Consider the following 17,230-nt stretch of genomic DNA (forward strand, 5'->3'; position numbering starts at 1 on the left):
TCCCTCCCCACTTCCCTTCGAAGTCTGCCCTTTGTTTTCTTGTCTCAGATGGGACTGGGAGATTCAGTGGCGTAATGCAGCCCTCTCCAGGCCCCAGCCCCAATTTTAGATGCCCAAAGCCATCGCAGTGCTCAGTGCAACAAAAAGAACTCCAAATAACATGACTTGTCTTTCTTAACACATTAACTGCCATGTGAGTTGTATATAACTCACGCTAGTTTTGAGCCTGGGGCCTCGGGAAGCACATATCTTTCACCTTGGGAGCTGAGTGAACTACTTTTCAAGTTGCATATAACTCACATACAGAAAACAATAAAAAATAACCAATTTTTCATCAAATTAGGATCATTTTGTTTTTGAAGTTTTTATTCTATTTTCATAATAAAACACCATGGCCCCAAGGAAAAAATTTTTGCTTCTAGTGTGGCAGTCAACATGTTAATAGGCAAATGGGAGTAGTGATTTTTACCATATTACTAAATGCTAGGCACCGTATACATGTTTATGCTGTTTAGTTCTCCCAATTATTCCACAAGTAGGTATTTTCAAAACCATTTTATAGATGAGCAACTTGAGAGTCAGAAAAATTTAAAAACTGCATTAGGTCAGACCAAGTGCTATGTATCATCTTCATTTTTCTTTTTTTATCTCGAACCCACATACTTCAGCTTAGCTCTGCCATTTACATTCAGCTCTTGCCCACAGTAGTATCAACCTTTCTCACCTCTTCCCTTGTTTGATTTTACCGGAGTACTTATCCCATCTGCCTATGATATGTGCTTTCCATTCACCTATTTTTCTCAAATTCTTGAGAACAACAGTGAATCATACAGAAGGACTGCTTGATAAATACTTTAAATTTTGTGGAGTAGAACCAAGAGTTAGAAGGTACCTTGGAAGGCCTATGTGTCCAAGCTCACGCAAGACAAAGGAATCCCTCTACAACTTCCAAGATGGCCTGACGAGCTGTGCCTGCATCCTCACATGGCGTGTCTGCACGCTGGGCTCTGGTGTGAAGAGTTCTTCCTATCTGAAAGATGCAATTTGCCATTTATTCAGGCTCCTGCATTAGAAACCGTGAGGTCATTCTTGAGTTCTAAATCCCAGCAGGCACTAGGAGTGACCACATGACAGGTGACCTCCTTCCCACCCCGCTCACGTCAGAAAGGCTGGTTAGGGATGCTCCCGCCCCAGGGGTGGAGCAAAATGCAGACATGTCCCTCACAGCTAGAAGATACTACCACGGTCAGACTGCCATACAGATCACGGCCCCACTGGTTCAGCTGGGAGCACTTCATGCCTCACCACGAGTGGGCTGCCGTGGCCAGGACCAGAGCAGGCTGACAACTGAACAAATGTGCAGGGGCCCCAGGGAGGCAGAAATGGCCAACAGGGGTTGCACAGGGAACGTGAATTAGATGCCAACATCTTAATATTATTAAATTTTGTGTACAAGTCTAGGTTGTTTCTTAAAAGAGCAGAATATGAAGCAAACTTAGGCCCACATTCTACTGTGAAAACAGAGACACAGCTGTGTGGAAGAGGCTGTCCTATCAACGGGTGTGCTTTCTGCAGTCTGCCATAGACCTCTACTACTCTCAATTATTCCTGACCTCAGTCATTTCTTAACTGCTTTGCGGTGAACTCTGGGCCAAGATGCCCTCACACCTTGGTTTGCCTGGGACAGTCTCAGTTTAGGCCTGTTGTCCAGATTTAAGTATTAATATCACCTCTCCCTCTAGTCTCAAGTGCCCAGTCTGGACAATATAGTAACATACGGTCACCTAGGCATAATGTACATGCCAATTCCCCACCACACACACACACACATATGCACTGACCACTGAATTCACACAACTACATGTCAAGCACAGAACCCTGTTATAAAGTGATTTTATTAAATTGATTTGGACATACTGTAGGTCAAATAATATTTTCTGAAGATAACAATTATGGACTTTAAAGCTCGACATAAAATTAGTAGCTTCAAAAGGGTTAGTCATATTCCCCAGCAACAGCATGATAAAATAATTCAACTATGTAGAAATATAGAACTCTAGGACTAGCTGGAAACTTGGAAATCATTTAGCCTAATGTCCTCTTTTTGAGAGAAAACTAGACTCAAAGATTAAGCGTTTGCCCAAGCTCACATACCTAATAGTAATAAAGCTAGAAATCAAACCAATTTTTCCTAAAACTAAAATTCTATCAATGATATTTCAACTGGCTCTCTATCAACTAAAAGTCTAGGCTTTTCTCTAATGCTCCACACTATTGTGACATGAAATAGTGATAAGACACTACAGTAAATCGTACTTGTGGAATTCTGGCCTGGAAGGGGCTTCAGCAAATAACTAAGCCGGCCCTCACTTGGTAAAAAGGAGGAAAGTATGTGAAGTGACTTACCAAAGGCTTGTCAGCAGAGATGTCTGGATTAACATCCAGATATTGATAAATTCGTGCCCAAATCCCATCTCTAGTTTCACGGCCCACCCACTAAATCGTGTGCTCCTTTTAAATCTCCTTTATGAGCTGAGGTTTAGTTATACAAAAACCCCTTCCAGTCAAACAGAAGAACTTAATTCAAACATGGAGAGAAAAATCCAGCTTTGTTTCAGTATTCCGTGACTATTCTGAGTTAGTTCACTCTCCAGCCTCTGAGACAGTTGACAGATACCATAAAACCTGATCACCCATTTCAGAGCTTCAAAGATCCTTAATTTCCCCAAAGACTTCCTGAGCAAAAGGACTACATGTGGGAAATCAATGAAAATAGGAATGAGAAGAGAAACAAAGTTAAAACTTGGTTGCTTCTTTTTTTTCCTGTCATTGGGGACTTTTGGTCTTCTAAACATTCCTTGAGTTCCTCCACATGAGTTTTTAATATCAATCTAGCAAAAAAAAAAAAAAAAAAAAAAAAAAGCCCTACGAAAGGATGCTGAGCACCTCAGTATCCCCCTCCCCGCCGCCAATGCCACATGGGCCCTCCTGTCCCCAGGCACACGCCTATGCTCCGCAGCGGGTGCTTGTCATCCTCTGGCCTCAGCTTCGGCGCCACCCCTTGTAAAGGCCTCCCTGACCGCTAGCTACTGCCGCCCCACCCCCGCCCACCCACCACTAAATTCTCACCCTAGTTTATTTTCTTCATAGCACTTAATCACTATTTCAAACTACATTAGTTATTTGTTTACTTATCATCTGTCTCCTCCACCAGAAGTAAACTCCATGAGAGCAGGGACCTCGTCTGTCCTAATCAGTGGTATTCCCAGCACCTAGCACAGTGCCTGGCACATAGGTGGTGTTCAAATAAATACTTGCTGAATGAATGAAGAAAAGAAAAGAATGATGAATTAATAAGACGTTCATGCCTCAAAAGGAAATGATGCGCAGTACTCAGCAAAGGACACTGAGGGCTCCTACACATTATTGCCCATGATTACACAGAGACCAAGTATCCACAGCGACTCCTCCACTGTCCACTCCTCGTAAGGTCTCCCTGGCCAGTGAGAAGCGCCACACGGTACAGAAGAAGCCCGAGGGCAATTCTGGAGGAAAGTTCTCACTTTGCTTGCTTCTTCCTCCCTATATACATTCAGCTATTTCCAAAAAAAAATTCAAGTTAAAAATATGCGATGTAGCCACTAGAAAGTAAGTCTAACATGGAGACACAGTGATTAGCAGAATCCACAAAAATAAAAAAAGTTCAAGGGCATGTATGTCTGCCAATGATTTTTCTGATAGGCCAATGAATGGATGTTATGAGTCACCTAAAATCTAAAGTGAGATTTAATGCCATCTAGGAAGGGGTAGATATTTACGGGCATTTTGAGGACATATAGTAAAGTGGATTCAGAAATGATGGGATTTATGGAAAGATACTTAAGGGATGTATGGAAAGATAAATCAAGTGTAACCTCAGAAATACCAGAACACTATCTTCATGGGAGCTGTCTGTTTTCAAACGCATTACCAGTATGCTGGAATCAAGAGGAAGGGAGAGCATGAGATCCTGAAAGAGGGGTTATCTGGGAAAACTTTTATGTAAAGCATAGATAGAAGGTGACTCAGGATACTAGGCAATGACCATGGTTTTCCATGTAGCATTTCAACTATGGAGGCATTGTGCCAGGATCCCAGAAAACGCACATTCACAGATGGGACCTGACAGCCCGTCTCGGGCAGACACTCAGGGGTCCATATCCAAAGTCAAGCTGTCGAATGCACTTGGCATGAATCAAAAAATCAACCTCACATATGCCTCATTAAAAGACTGTTCTGTTAGGGATTGCTGTAAATATATCTTGGGTCAATGTAGGTATATACAGGGTTTCCTTCCTAGTGGCACTTATGGGTTTTAAGATTTTTAATTCTTAGCAAAATGTTTTATATAACTGATATTTTGAGATGGTTTCTCTCCTTTGTGTGGACTCTCTGGTGGATGCAGAGGCTTGTACTCTGACTGAAGGCCTTCCCACACTCATCACATTTAAAAGGTTTCTCTCCCGTGTGGACTCTCTGGTGTATGCAGAGGCTTGAACTCTGACTGAAGGCCTTCCCACATCCACAACATCTATAGGGTTTCTCTCCAGTGTGGACTCTCTGGTGGATGCAGAGGCTGGAACTCTGACTGAAGGCTTTCCCACACTCATAACATTTATAGGGCTTCTCTCCTGTGTGGACTCTCTGATGCATGCAGAGGCTGGAAGTGTGCCTGAAGGCCTTGCCACACTCTTCACACTTAAAGGGCTTCTCTCCGGTGTGGACTCTCTGATGCATGCAAAGGTTTGAACTGTTACTAAAGCCCCTTCCACACTCACTACAGACATAGGGTTTCTCTCCTGTGTGAACTCGCATATGGATCTGAAGATGGGAGCTCCAATTGAAGGCTTTGCCACACTCATAACATTTATAGGGCTTCTCCACTGTGTGGATTTTCTTATGTCTATTAAGCTTTGTTGTAGTGCTAAAATCCTTACCACAATCGTCACATTTATACACTTTCTCTCCTGTGTGGTCTCTCCAATGAATGTGCAGTTCCGATATATGAAAGAAACCCTTATCACACTTATCACATTTATGGGGCTTCTCAGCTGTGTGAATTTTCTGATGCATAAAAAGATCTGCTCTCTCAGAGAAAAATTCCCTACACATGGGGCACTTGTAGATCATTTTTCCTATTTGGTATCGTGATTTGGAGGAGAAAATTTCCTTACAACTACTATAGTTACAGAACTGTTACTTCATACAGTCTCTTATTTGGCCATTTTGGCAGTCTATCTCAGGCTTGCTCTGTTAGGAAAGTTTAAGGTCAGCCTAAGCTTCTCCCTGCCTGTCTTTCTATGGAAGGTTTCTTCCTGCATAGTGTTCCTCACTCAGTACTATTATTGATTATAAAGTGACATTTACTTCCACATGAATTCTGCAATTCATTAACGTAGAACTTCGTTTTAGATCCTGAGTTGTCAACATTCCAAGGGGCTCCCAAGGTGAAAACCTTTGCCTTTTTAAGCCCCTGGAATCTTCCTCTTGTACAGTAATCTTGTACTTTTCACTTCTAGAAAAAGGACAGTACAGTGTGTCCCCTGTGTCTGAGGGTGAGATCCCGCTGGTCGGTCCTGAGCCTCTGCAGCTGGGCCCTGAACAGTCAGCACGGCATCCTGCCTCCTGCACATCAGACAGGAACCTCTCCCGGAAGTAGTTTCCTCGGGGGCCAGGTGTGGCGGGCCTTGCTTCAGGGGAGTGCCTACATAGGTATCACGCCAGTGTCCTGTAACAGAAACATAAAAAACTAAATTGAATTTTATCCAGAAAACTGCTATGGATTCCATAATTCCAAATGTGACAGCAATAACACAAACCTTCTCTGATCTTGAGGAAGACGCTCTCTTATCTTCCAGAAAGATGTGTCTCTTGGATTTGCAGGTCTGAAGGAAAGAATTTGTAGATATCATGCTCCTGTTTACAGCCCAAGTATATAATCCAATTATAACCACTCACTGAAATTATCTGAACAACATCAAGGGTAATATTATTGAAAGAGAAAAGAAATCCTCAAAAGACCCACACGTGAGTATGAAAAGCAGCTGGCCTGCACAAGGAACAAGGAAATTATCTCCACTTTGAACTTCTGAAGGCACAATGTTGCTACTTTTGGAGATAAAACATCATACTTCAGTTGCCTTCTTGTGTATAGAAAGAATGAGTACATGACATGTCATTATCAAATGTTATTCCTCTGCTCAATAGTCCTCAATGGTTTCCTGATGTACTTAAAATAAAATCCACATCCTTAACTGAAAAACCAAGGCCCTGCATAACCTGGTCCCCTCTCTCCCACTTCGCCCACTGTGCTTTTTGCCACTGGCTTTTATCTTCTGTTCTCAAACCACCCAAGCTGTTTCCTGCCACAGGGCCTCTGTACATGCTGTTCCCCCGGCACTTAAACTACTCCCCAGTTTTGTACGGGGCTTTGCATGTCAGCTGCCCCTCCCTTACCTAAAGAAGGCCCCTGGTTAGATTCTATTTTAATCTTTGATTTCTTCAAAGCAAATACAACTTGTAATTATCTTATTTGCTCTTGGTTTTTCACCTGTCTCCTGCATGAGGATGTAAGAGCCTCGAGGGAGGGAATTCATGTGCTGTTCCTCCCTCTGATACTCTGGCAGAGAGGGGTGTTCAGTTAACACTGCTGAGCGCGTCCACACAGTACCATAGGACACCTGCTCTCACCCCACAGACATACACCCTCTTCACTCTGGAAGAGCAGATACAAGTACGTTTCCCAGCACCTTATTTCCTGCTTTTTGATAACCTACAGGGGACAAAATAGACAACAAATAGAATGAAAAGGAGATAAAAGAAGAAAAGAAATCCCAAAATATCCAATCTGAAACTTTGAGGTTTAGGACCATGTCTCTGCCACCTTCTCAATTCTTGTATTCTATACACAGTGATACTTTATTAACTAAATGAAACCAATAGATCTTCTTAAAGTAACACTTTCGATAATACTTTCCATGCAAAGATAGCAAGCATGGGTGACTGCAGAGATTTAACATTAAAGTGGCCAAATAAATTGGACTGCTTCTACGTAGAAATGTTAGAATTATGAAATTCAACTAGATATCTAAAATTTCAGCAAAAACAGTCATATGTCTAGAAATCTTATATATATGTATTTTTATATGTATATGTATGTATATGTATCTGTTCTTGGTCCCAGTAACAATAATTCTAGACACCTATCCCAAAGATACACTGGCAAAAATAGGAAAGGAGCTATGTACCAGGTTATCCACTGAAGCAGCTGCCTGCCACAGCCAAGCTGTGAGGCCCACCCCCTGCGGACTACCTGAATCAACTGGGATGCTTCCTCACAAGGAAACACCGTAGGCATTAAAAACAAAGAAGGCTGAGGAAGAGCACTGGACACTGATACGGAGTAAATCGAGGTCATATCGTTAAGTAAAAAGAAAGCAAGGTACAGAATACTATATATTATTTTTCTTTTTCTCTGAATCTGCTTCTTAAGGAACAGAATAGTATATATTTTGTGCCACTTTTTGTGCAAAAATGGAAAGGAATATGAATGTAGTCATATCATATTTATATGTACAAAAAACATGGTGAAAGATAATCCAAAATTTAATTTAATGATTACCTATAGGGGAGGAAGGAGACAAAAATGAATTTAGACTTTTCTCTTAATAAACTTTGTTATACAGTTTTGACTTGGGAAACATAAATGTTTATATCGTCAAAAAATAAAATTAAATAAAAAGAAAAACAAATCCCTAAAATTTTAAAACAAAGGAGAACGAACCTTAACTTTCATGTTAGTGACCTATCCACAAATGGCTTTTGAACACAGTATACTGATTGTACATACACAGAACACCACATTCTACTGACAAATACAGCTGCAAAGAAATCAAACTTCTTCCAACAGTTTAACTGTTAGTTATAACACGGGCATGATTTTATAAAGTAGGATAACGTAAATAATAATGTATGCTAATGTCGTTAGGAACCAAGATTCAATGTAAGAAAAATAAGATGTAAGTATAAAACCAAAGTTAAGAAAAAAAACTCTGTAAGATAAAATTTCATTTTGAATTTGAAAATTTCAGTTTTAATTCATTTCTTTTAAAGCTCTGTCACCAAAAAGGCCTCAAAACAATAAGCACAGATAGCAATGAGCACATCTAGATCCCCCTGCCCTTAAATGCCCTTCCCCTCTTGGAGGGCAAGGGATCCTCGATAAACGCTGGCTTCAAAGCCAGAGCAGCACCTACAAAATGGGACATCTTGCTATGCCAGAAAGCAAGAGCCACATGCCCAAGCAACACAGAGCCAACTGATGCAACTGAGCATTAAAGGGAATAAAAAATGCAATCAACTGAGACACATTAAATATACAAACCCCAGCATTCATAACCATTGTAAGGGATGGGGAGACAGACAGAGGCAGAGCTAGGGAGACCCAAGGCACTGGACAAAACTGCAAGTAACTAGGGTGCCAACTTTTTACCCTGCAAATTGGCAACTGAAATAATCAGCATCTATACTAGGTTTCCTCTATGAACTATCCGTCAAGACAATGAAACAGCCCAGCTAATGCACGGCACCCATCACGACACACCGATTCAGACCGTGATAAGCGATGTGTGAAAACGGGAGCTGGAAGGCTGATCCAGACCCGGACACTGCCAGGCCGTCATTACCTGAACTACTGGTCAATCTCAGCGTGACTCAAAGAGGAACAGACACACACAGGTGACGCCGTGGGAAACACACAGAACTACCTGGAGACATTCTTACCAAGAGACTGAACCAGAATGTAATCAAGCCTCTGGAGCTAATTTTTACTTGAAGGAATAGAGGAACTACCAAGAAGCAAGCAGCAAAATATCAAAAAGTAGGAAAGGCAAGCCTGTCTATGGGACAACTGCCCTAGTTTTGGCAAGAAGGAAAGGGAATGGAAAAAAGGGGAGTGCTCTGGAGACGGGAGACAGAACAAGCAAATGTAACAGGAAGACCTTCTTTGGAATCTGATGCAAATAAACCAATCACTAAAAGGAGACAGAAGGCTGAGGAAATGTGATTAGGGGCAGGCATCAGGGACTGAAGGGGTATCAGATTACAAAGGCATATTGTTAACTGCCTGATAATGTCACTGTAGCCATAGAAACCAATGTCTACAGCTTTAGAGAGACATGCTTAAGTACACAGGAGTGAAATGACATAATGTCTCACGTGTCTTAAAATGCTTCAGCAAACAAACAAAAAAAGGAAATAAAAAAGGACAAGGCAAATGTGGCGAAATCACTGTAACTGCTGAATCTGGGTGAGAAATAAACGGATGAATAGAACAGCCTTTCCACCTGTGAGTACAGCTGAAATTTTTCACAATAAAAAGTTCGTTAATGCTGAGCAGACATTCTTTTCCTGCTCCTCTTTCCACGGCAAGCTGCCCCCCGTACCAGGCACGCGTACAGAGAGTGCCATCCCCCGACAGCCAGCAGCTCCCCGGCCAGTCCTGGGCAGGGAAGGACAACAGACAGCCGCTGTCTCTGGAGAGCAGGGTGGGCAGTGGCTGTGGGGCCCAGAGAGCAGAAGACAGGGAGAGTCAGCCTGGTCCTTCCGCAGAGCTAACTCCACAGGTGTCTTCCAGAGCCCTCACCGCCGGGAAGTGAGCAGCCAGGGGCAGGGCACTCATCCAGACTTGGGAGGGGACTCTGCTCCGGAGGGTGACAGGAGGGTGACAGCGTCACGCCAAGCTCAGCGATGGGATACCCACGTGACCTCCCGCCGGAGTTCCTCCTGAGGAGGATCGGGCACTGCCACTCCTTCCAGGTACCAATGTGGGAGGCCTCTACAAGCCCGCCGGGTGGGCGTGGGAGGGGTAACCTACATTCTGCGGGAAGAAGAAAGAAAAGAAAGATAAAGCAAAAGAAACCCCAGCAAATTTTCCATGTGACCAAGCAAAGAACAGAAAGGCAGACAGACACAAAGGATACCACCGCAGCCTCACCTCACAGGGCACCTGCCAGGGGCTTCCGCACAGATAAAAGGCTGGAAACTCGGGCTCTGCAGCAAGCTACAAAGTCCTACGGCCCCGCATGCAGCGTTCCCAAGACTGACTCTCACGCAAGACTCATTCTGCATCTCACGTTCAACATCCCACAGGGCTTCCAAGGGGACATCCGTGGGACTGGGAGCCACCCTTCTGACTGATGAAGCTGACGCTGCAACGCTCAGACTCTGTACCTGCGACCTCAGGGGCAGGCCCAGCAGTCAGCACAAGACTCACAAGTCAGGAGGTTCAGGACTGAGAGAATAAGCGCTTACAATCTAGCCCATCTGCCTCACATCTCCACTTTCCACGAAATAGAGCCTTTCCTCTCTCCCTGTAGCTAGTCGGCCCTGTGACACCACGGAATGTCTGAATTAGCACCCACCTCTCCACACAGTTAAAACTAAGGGACTAATGAAAAGCTGACGCTGAGATTTAAGGAAGTAAAAAGCTGAGTATGAGGAAACTGTGTCCTGGAGAACAAATGATGGGGCCATGGCACTGGACATGCACCTAGAGATGGGGACAGAGCATGACCCGGTTGGGAGGAAGCTCCTTTCCCTTGAGGCCTGCTCAGGCCAAATGCTGCTACGCCCAGAGGCAGAACTTCCAGGACTGGGCCCTGGCTGTAGCAGCCTGCTGCTGCTGACTGGACTCCTTTGGGGGCAGGAGCCACTCTGGTCACACACCAGGGGGCAAAGGTCAAGAGGAAGGTACAGAGTGAGGGCACAGATGTTCTGACCCCCAACTTCAGCCTGTCTGCTGTAGAAACTGAAGGTAGCAGCCCGTCTGCCCTGGGAAGAAGCTCGGAAGCTGTGCTGCAGGAGAGGGGATTGAATGTCGACATAGAAATATGGATTACTTAACATGCTTCTGTACATGCCCTTAATATATTACTTCCTTTTACATAGCTGACCAAAAATACAATCTTGCTTGAGAAAAAGAAAAGGTGGCCTCTTTAGTGCTTTAATGGATTTCTTGTTAAAATGATCCCACGGTTGTTCTCGAAGCAGAAGCAGCCAGTCTCCAGAAGGCAGGTGGCGAAGGGAGGGACCATGAGGGCTGCACACCGAGGGCAGTGTCCCTGGCAAAGCAATGCCAGCTATTTACGTGCAGGCGGGGCCAGGAAGCTGCAACTGATGTTCTAGAAAGCAGACTGTGAGCTGGATTACGTTCAATACAGGCTGGATATGAAATCAAGACTAATCATCTTGATTCAGCAGAGAGATAAACTCACTCACACTCCTGAAGGAGTTAGCAGCCACACAGCCTGGACGTCAGATATTCAGGCACGCCCCAGCCAGCAGCCGAAGGCTCAGCCCGTCTGTGCTGTTCTGCACGAGGCCACGACCTCCACACAACAACTACAAAGGCCCACAGACCCAGAGCTGTCACCGCCGCCCGGCAACTAGCATCGCACAGCCAGACTGGTGAAGAAAGCGGCTTGCAGAAGGGCACACCGCTGGAGAACAGCCCAATGCCAAGGAGATTTCGGACGATGTCTTCTTGGCACTTGACAGCAGATGAGAGAGAAATGGGCTGGAGAGGGAGAATGCTTGGCGTGGGGAAGGGACAGTGATGCCTTTTGAAAGATGAAGGGCAGCCGCTGTATGAAGTTCAACCGAAGGAATGGACAGGAAAAAGGGGGATTTAAAAATGTATTTCCACTTAGTCTTGGGACTTGGGGCAAGTATATTACCGAACACTATTTTGCATCTGTTTTCTTCCTGTATAATGGGGCTAATGTAGATGCCCTGGCCTGTCACCAAACAAACACACAAACAAACATTTTATAAACTATCATTCAGTCAAAATATAAAGGAAGCAGCTTTGGAAACTAAAGGAAAATCACATAATATTTATTCCTTTTTGATAATATGTACTGTACTTTACTAGTGAGACTTCTAACACCCAACCCGTGACTGTGGTTGTCCAAAACCAGACTCAAGTAACACACTGGCTTTCCCACGTGAACAGAGAGGTGAGGGCAGATGAAACAAGAACAGCACGAAGCAACGGTTTTTCAACCTGGGGTCAACACCTATGGCGATGGGTCCATAGGGGTACATTTTTTTTTTCATTTTTCTCTACTTTTGAGTTTATTTGTGATTTTCTATAATAAAAAGAAACAAGTAAGCCTTTGCTTCCAAGATCCCTGTATGAAGATCTTAAGCCACAGGAAAGACAGCAGCATTCTAAATCACAGAGCAAATGAACTTTGCTTCAACGACGCCATCAACCCATGCAAACCCAGCCACGTCATCACACGGGACGTCGATGTTAACTGACGAGCTGCTAGCCACTTGTCCATCCCGAGGGGGACACTATCCTTTGACCAGAACATCCCCACTCCCAGCTTCCTGACTCCACTAATCTGAATGAACCTTTTCGTTGCTCCCACAGGACCTCCAGTCTTCTTTCCATCTTCGTCCTACCAACGTGACCCTGCTTCCTGCTGGTCTTTAGTTCCCAGCTTCCCTTCCAGCTCAGGTTCCACAGTCCCTCCCCCTCCACTCAGGTCCATGGCCACTCCCCTGCTGTCACCCCCACTACCTGCGCTACCTCCAAAATCTGTGCTAAGCAACCCACTCCTGGACCACCAGTGCTCCCTCCCCTCTAGCTAAGTGGCTCCAGGAAGTACACTCTCAAGACTCCCCCCGTGGCCTGACCCTTTATTCCCCGTCCTCCCCTCACGTCTAGTCTCTCTGAGCTCTCCTGTTCCCTCCCCTGCCACACTCTTTTGGTAACACCTCATGTTATTTAAACCCAACCCGCCAACTGTCCATGCAGGCGCCCAAGCGGCTGGACGCCAGTATCTATTTCACTCTTAAGCACAAATCTCAAGTGGGCACTCAAGCCCCCATAAATTCTCCTAGAAGTCTTCAGCACACCCACTTCCCCAATATTTTAAATGGCTGTTTCATACTTCTCCTTTCTCCTCTGCCATATTCCCTCTGCCACTCTTGCTCATGGCTATAACCTGCCAAGATAATTTATTAAGAACACAGACGCCATCGGAGGGCAACCTCTCCTTTCCCTCCACAGATCCCCTCAGCCCTGCGCTGACACCTGCGCTCCAGCAGGGCCTGCTCCTCACGAAGACCTCCTGCGATTATTCCTTCTCTTTGTCGTCATCGCTTCCGGCCTGCCTACAGGTCCATTCCCATACAAGCATGTTCTGATATCTCTCTCTCTTTTTTTTTTAAGGGATTCTGCTATGTCACCCAGGCTGGTCTCCTGGGCTCAAGTGATCCTCCTGCCTCAGCCTCTCAAGGATCTGGGACAAGTGCCACCACGCCCAGCTAGTATCTCCCTTCTGGACACAAACTTCTCTGGACCCACAGCTGCACTTGGCTGTCGTCAAGAATACCTGCTCCCTTCTCAACAGACTTCTCAGAAGAGCTCTGTCCCACCCACCCACCCCCGCCCCTCCAGGCAGGGCTGTTTCTACTGGCCACTGAGAACAGCGCTTACTCAAGCTGTGGGGACGGGACCACAGGACACACCCGAACACCTTCCTCCCTGCCTTGCCTCCCCACCTCACTAGCCACCTGCTTCCCCCACTGCTGACTCCTCCTCCACAGGCTCGAGTGCTCCAGGCAGTTCTGGAGCCTACACCCTCTCAGTCACCTTGACGTTGGCTCCCAAGTTTTACCTCCAGTCCCAGCGAATCCACAGCTTCTGCTACGGGCACCACAGACACATTCCCAAACCCAGAGCTCCCTCAGACCGTGTCTTCCCCATTCTTCCTACTGCAGCAAACCGTCCCAACAGCCTCCCAGACGAGTCACCTCACTCCTCTTCCCCCGGCCCCCACTGGGTCGCTGGCTAATCCTGCCTCCTCTCCACAGTACGCCCAGTCCTGCCCCTCACCTCCCTCCACGGCCACCTCCCAGCAGGGCCATTTCAACAGGCTCTCAGCAGCAGGTCTCCCTGCAGTCATTCTTGCTCCCTCCCCTAACTTGGCCTCTACCAACAGTCACCCTAATCATTTAAAACCAGAAATAAGAGAATGTCACTCCCGTGCTTAACCCTTCTGCTGCTCTCTAAAAACACACAGGCCTATTGCTGGCTAACATGGCATGTGGCCCAGCCGCTGCCCACCAACCTCACCTCCTACTCACTGCACTCTACACGCCAGCCTCCCTCGCCTCTCTACTCTTCAAGCTTGCCAGGCTCATTCGCCCTCGCTCCTTCACACAGCCCCCGCCCAGCTCCTCCCTGGTCCTCAGAGAGCTGCATCTTCTTGGCACCCAGGACTAAGTGCAAGGGCCACCTTCCCAGGGACAACCCCTGCACCTGTCAGTTTAAGCTGATCCACCTCTACACCCCGAAGCCTCTCTTTTACATCATTCTGCTGTGATTTCTTCACAGTGCTTTACGGCTTACTGCCTGGAACTGTTTTGCTTATCTGTGCAGGGGCTCCCCTGTTTGCTGACCCCCTCCTCCCACCCTCTAGAATGTAAGCTCCTTGACCAGCAGAAACTACAGAGAAATAGTGAATTTTGTGAATATCTAAAATCCCTTCATCTCTGTCTCCCAGGTCACTCAAGCAACAGTTTCTTGAGCGTCTAATCTGTGTCAGCCACTGCCTTCAGCAGTGAGCAGGAATGTACCCAGCCCCTTCCTGTTGCAATCTACAGGCTAGTGGGCAGACATTCATCAAAGGTGTCCTCAAAGAAATGTCAAACTAAAACTCTGTGAAGTGCCCCAAACCAGCCCCACATGGTTGCTCCAAGAGCCTCAGGGTTGGCTGGAAGTGAGGCTGACCTGAGCCTCAAGAAGTGACGGCTGAGCTCAGGTCTGAAGGAGGACTCTGTGGGGTGAAGGGAAGTGGCGTGAGGGGGAGCCCACTGCAGGTCAGGGAGCCAGGAGGAGCTCAGCGCCAGGGGAGAAGATAGAAGCTACGGATCGTGATCTTTATCCCAGGGGCAGTGAAAAGCCACTGAACAGGCTGGTTTTTGTCTTGAAGTTTGTAACATCAGATTTGCATTTTTAATTGAAAACTCTAGCTGAACTGTAGAAATTAAGAGATGATAAAAAATAAATTAAAAAAAAAAGAGAGATGAGTGTCTGGAGATGAACATGGTAGAGAACTACCTTAGCAGTTTGGGTTAGAAACGATGGTAATCTGGACTAAAGCAATGGTGGAGAGGAGAGAAAATAAATCTGATTTAGTTCTGGAATGAACACAACGGGTAAGGTAAAGGGAATGCCAAGGCTGAATCCTAGGGTTTTTGTTTGAATAACTGGATGGAGACGGAGCCGCTCAGTGAGACAGGAAGCTCTAGAAAAGAGCAAGGTCTGGGGGTTTACACTGATCTCCATTTCAGACAGGCTTGTGGTCTCCAAAAGCAGACGCCAAGGACAGCAGCTGGATGAAAGGAAGTGGCACTGAGATAAGAAGTGACTTTGTACGACAGAAATCGTAAGCCATTAACATTTAGACGGTAACGAAGCCAGGGGCAGGGCTCAGACTGCCTAGGAAGGAGGTACAGAGTGAGCAGTGAAGAGGACGCCGGACAGAGCCCACGGAAGCCCAACATCTAAGGATGGGGTCTGAAAGCAGCCAGGCACAAGAACACATGTTCTATGACTCCACGCACAAAGTGTTCAAAAACAGGCAAAATCAACTGCTGCCGTCAGAAAGCAGAGGGGCTAATTCCCAGGAAAGAGCACGGAGGACTCTGGAGGTCCCGGTCTTGAGGGTCTGAACCGGGCACTGGTGCACCCAGCTGTGCTTACCTCGCAGCAGTGGAAATGCAAGCTGTGGCCCTACAGCTTGAGAACGTGTATGTTATACTTCAAGGAAAAGTTCAGGAAAGCAAAAAACAGGAAGAATTCCTCTGAAAAGGAAAGACTGAAACTATGGGATAGAAAAAAATGATGGAAAAGGCAAATGGAGACGGGATCCACATGGAGGGAGGAGCCTTAGAGAGGAGGAAGGATGCTCCTCTGGTCACAGGCCACGGCGGGGGCGGTGCGTGTTCGGGGTGGGAAGCTGCCCTGTCACCGGCTGCTGGCGGGAATGTGCCGAGGAGCGGAGCTGCGGAGCGCAGAGGTGTGTGAGACAGCTGTGCGGAGACTGCCAGCTGCGTGGTGGGGCGTGGATTTGCCCCCAGGGCTCAGTCACCTGGGTGCCACGTGGGGAATGCAGACAGCTGAGTTTCTGCAGGACTGAGTTTTTGTCAAAAGGGAATAATCAAAGGATGAAGGGACCTTCCGGCTGGAAGAAATCACCACCTAACCCTTCCCAATCTCTGCCTTCGTGTGCTGACGGAGAAAATCACAAAACCGCCAAGGTTTTCATGGCTACTGCCCTCAGCGGGGCCTTCCACACCTCAGGAATGCATATGTGACTTCTCTCCAACTTGCCACGAAGCTACTGCACTCCTTCCCAACGTTCAATCCCCACCTGACCTGCAGCCATCTCTCCTCTCTAGCCGCCTGCCTCCCAGAGAAAGCAGGCCTGGCAGAGCGCCCTCCGACTCCCGCCAAGCCACCAGCGTCCTGATACTGCACCTCTCCAGTCCTCCCTCCTCCCTTGACAAACGGAAGAAGTGCCCACGTCCTCTTTAAGGTTCATCTCCACACCACTCCTCTCTGGACGTCTGGACTGAGCTTTTCTTTTTTTTTTTTTGCCTTGAATATATTATCTGAAAATCAGAGTGTTGGTTTATAAAAATATCAAGTTGTTTTAAAACAACCACACACTTTGTCATAAAAGTCAAGTGAAAATTACCACTTTCCTTATTTTGAGACAAACTATTCTGACTGTAAGAAACCTATAAAGCATCACATCTCTCTGCAGTATTACGGTTGCAGGTCTTCCTAGGAATGACTAAATGTAAATATCCCCACTCTGTAGCAGCTGATCTACATGTCAGTTAAATCTATTTCAACAGAGAGCACATTAATTCCCTGTCCAGAGTCAGATCTATCAGAATGTGTAGTATATAATTTTGCCACTCAAAGGCATAAGGGCATCCTTTCTGGGAAAGATAAAAATGAAAAAGAATAGGGAAGAAGATATGTCTCTGCCTCCACCCTCTACCAAAAATAACCTATGAGTTGAAAGGGCCATGTGATTAGTCTTCTCCACATGCACAGAGCAGGCGATTAACTGTCTTGGGGGCTAGATAAATTTCTGCAAGA

General features: G+C 46.1%; 1 protein-coding gene across 13 annotated transcripts in view; it reads right to left on the bottom strand.

Annotated features, from left to right (window-relative positions):
• Positions 1–248: 248 nt before the first annotated feature.
• The window catches only part of ZNF664 (zinc finger protein 664), a 37,425-nt gene continuing 20,443 nt past the window's right edge, over positions 249–17,230 (bottom strand). For 7 of the 13 annotated variants that reach the window (XM_075996468.1, XM_012782160.3, XM_012782161.3 and 4 more), the window contains 2 exons: positions 5,859–5,924; positions 1,878–5,767 (listed from right to left, as the gene is read on the bottom strand). In XM_075996468.1, coding sequence (XP_075852583.1) covers positions 4,384–5,169 — 786 coding nt within the window. In that variant the 5' untranslated portion in view covers positions 5,170–5,767; positions 5,859–5,924 and the 3' untranslated portion in view covers positions 1,878–4,383. Of the gene's footprint in view, positions 1,031–1,877; positions 5,768–5,858; positions 5,925–17,230 lie in introns of those variants that run through there. The other 6 variants (XM_075996476.1, XM_075996475.1, XM_075996473.1 and 3 more) reach the window with 2 other exon arrangements.

Source organism: Microcebus murinus, chromosome 22 (genome assembly GCF_040939455.1).
Source record: "Microcebus murinus isolate Inina chromosome 22, M.murinus_Inina_mat1.0, whole genome shotgun sequence".
NCBI classification, from domain to species: domain Eukaryota; kingdom Metazoa; phylum Chordata; class Mammalia; order Primates; family Cheirogaleidae; genus Microcebus; species Microcebus murinus.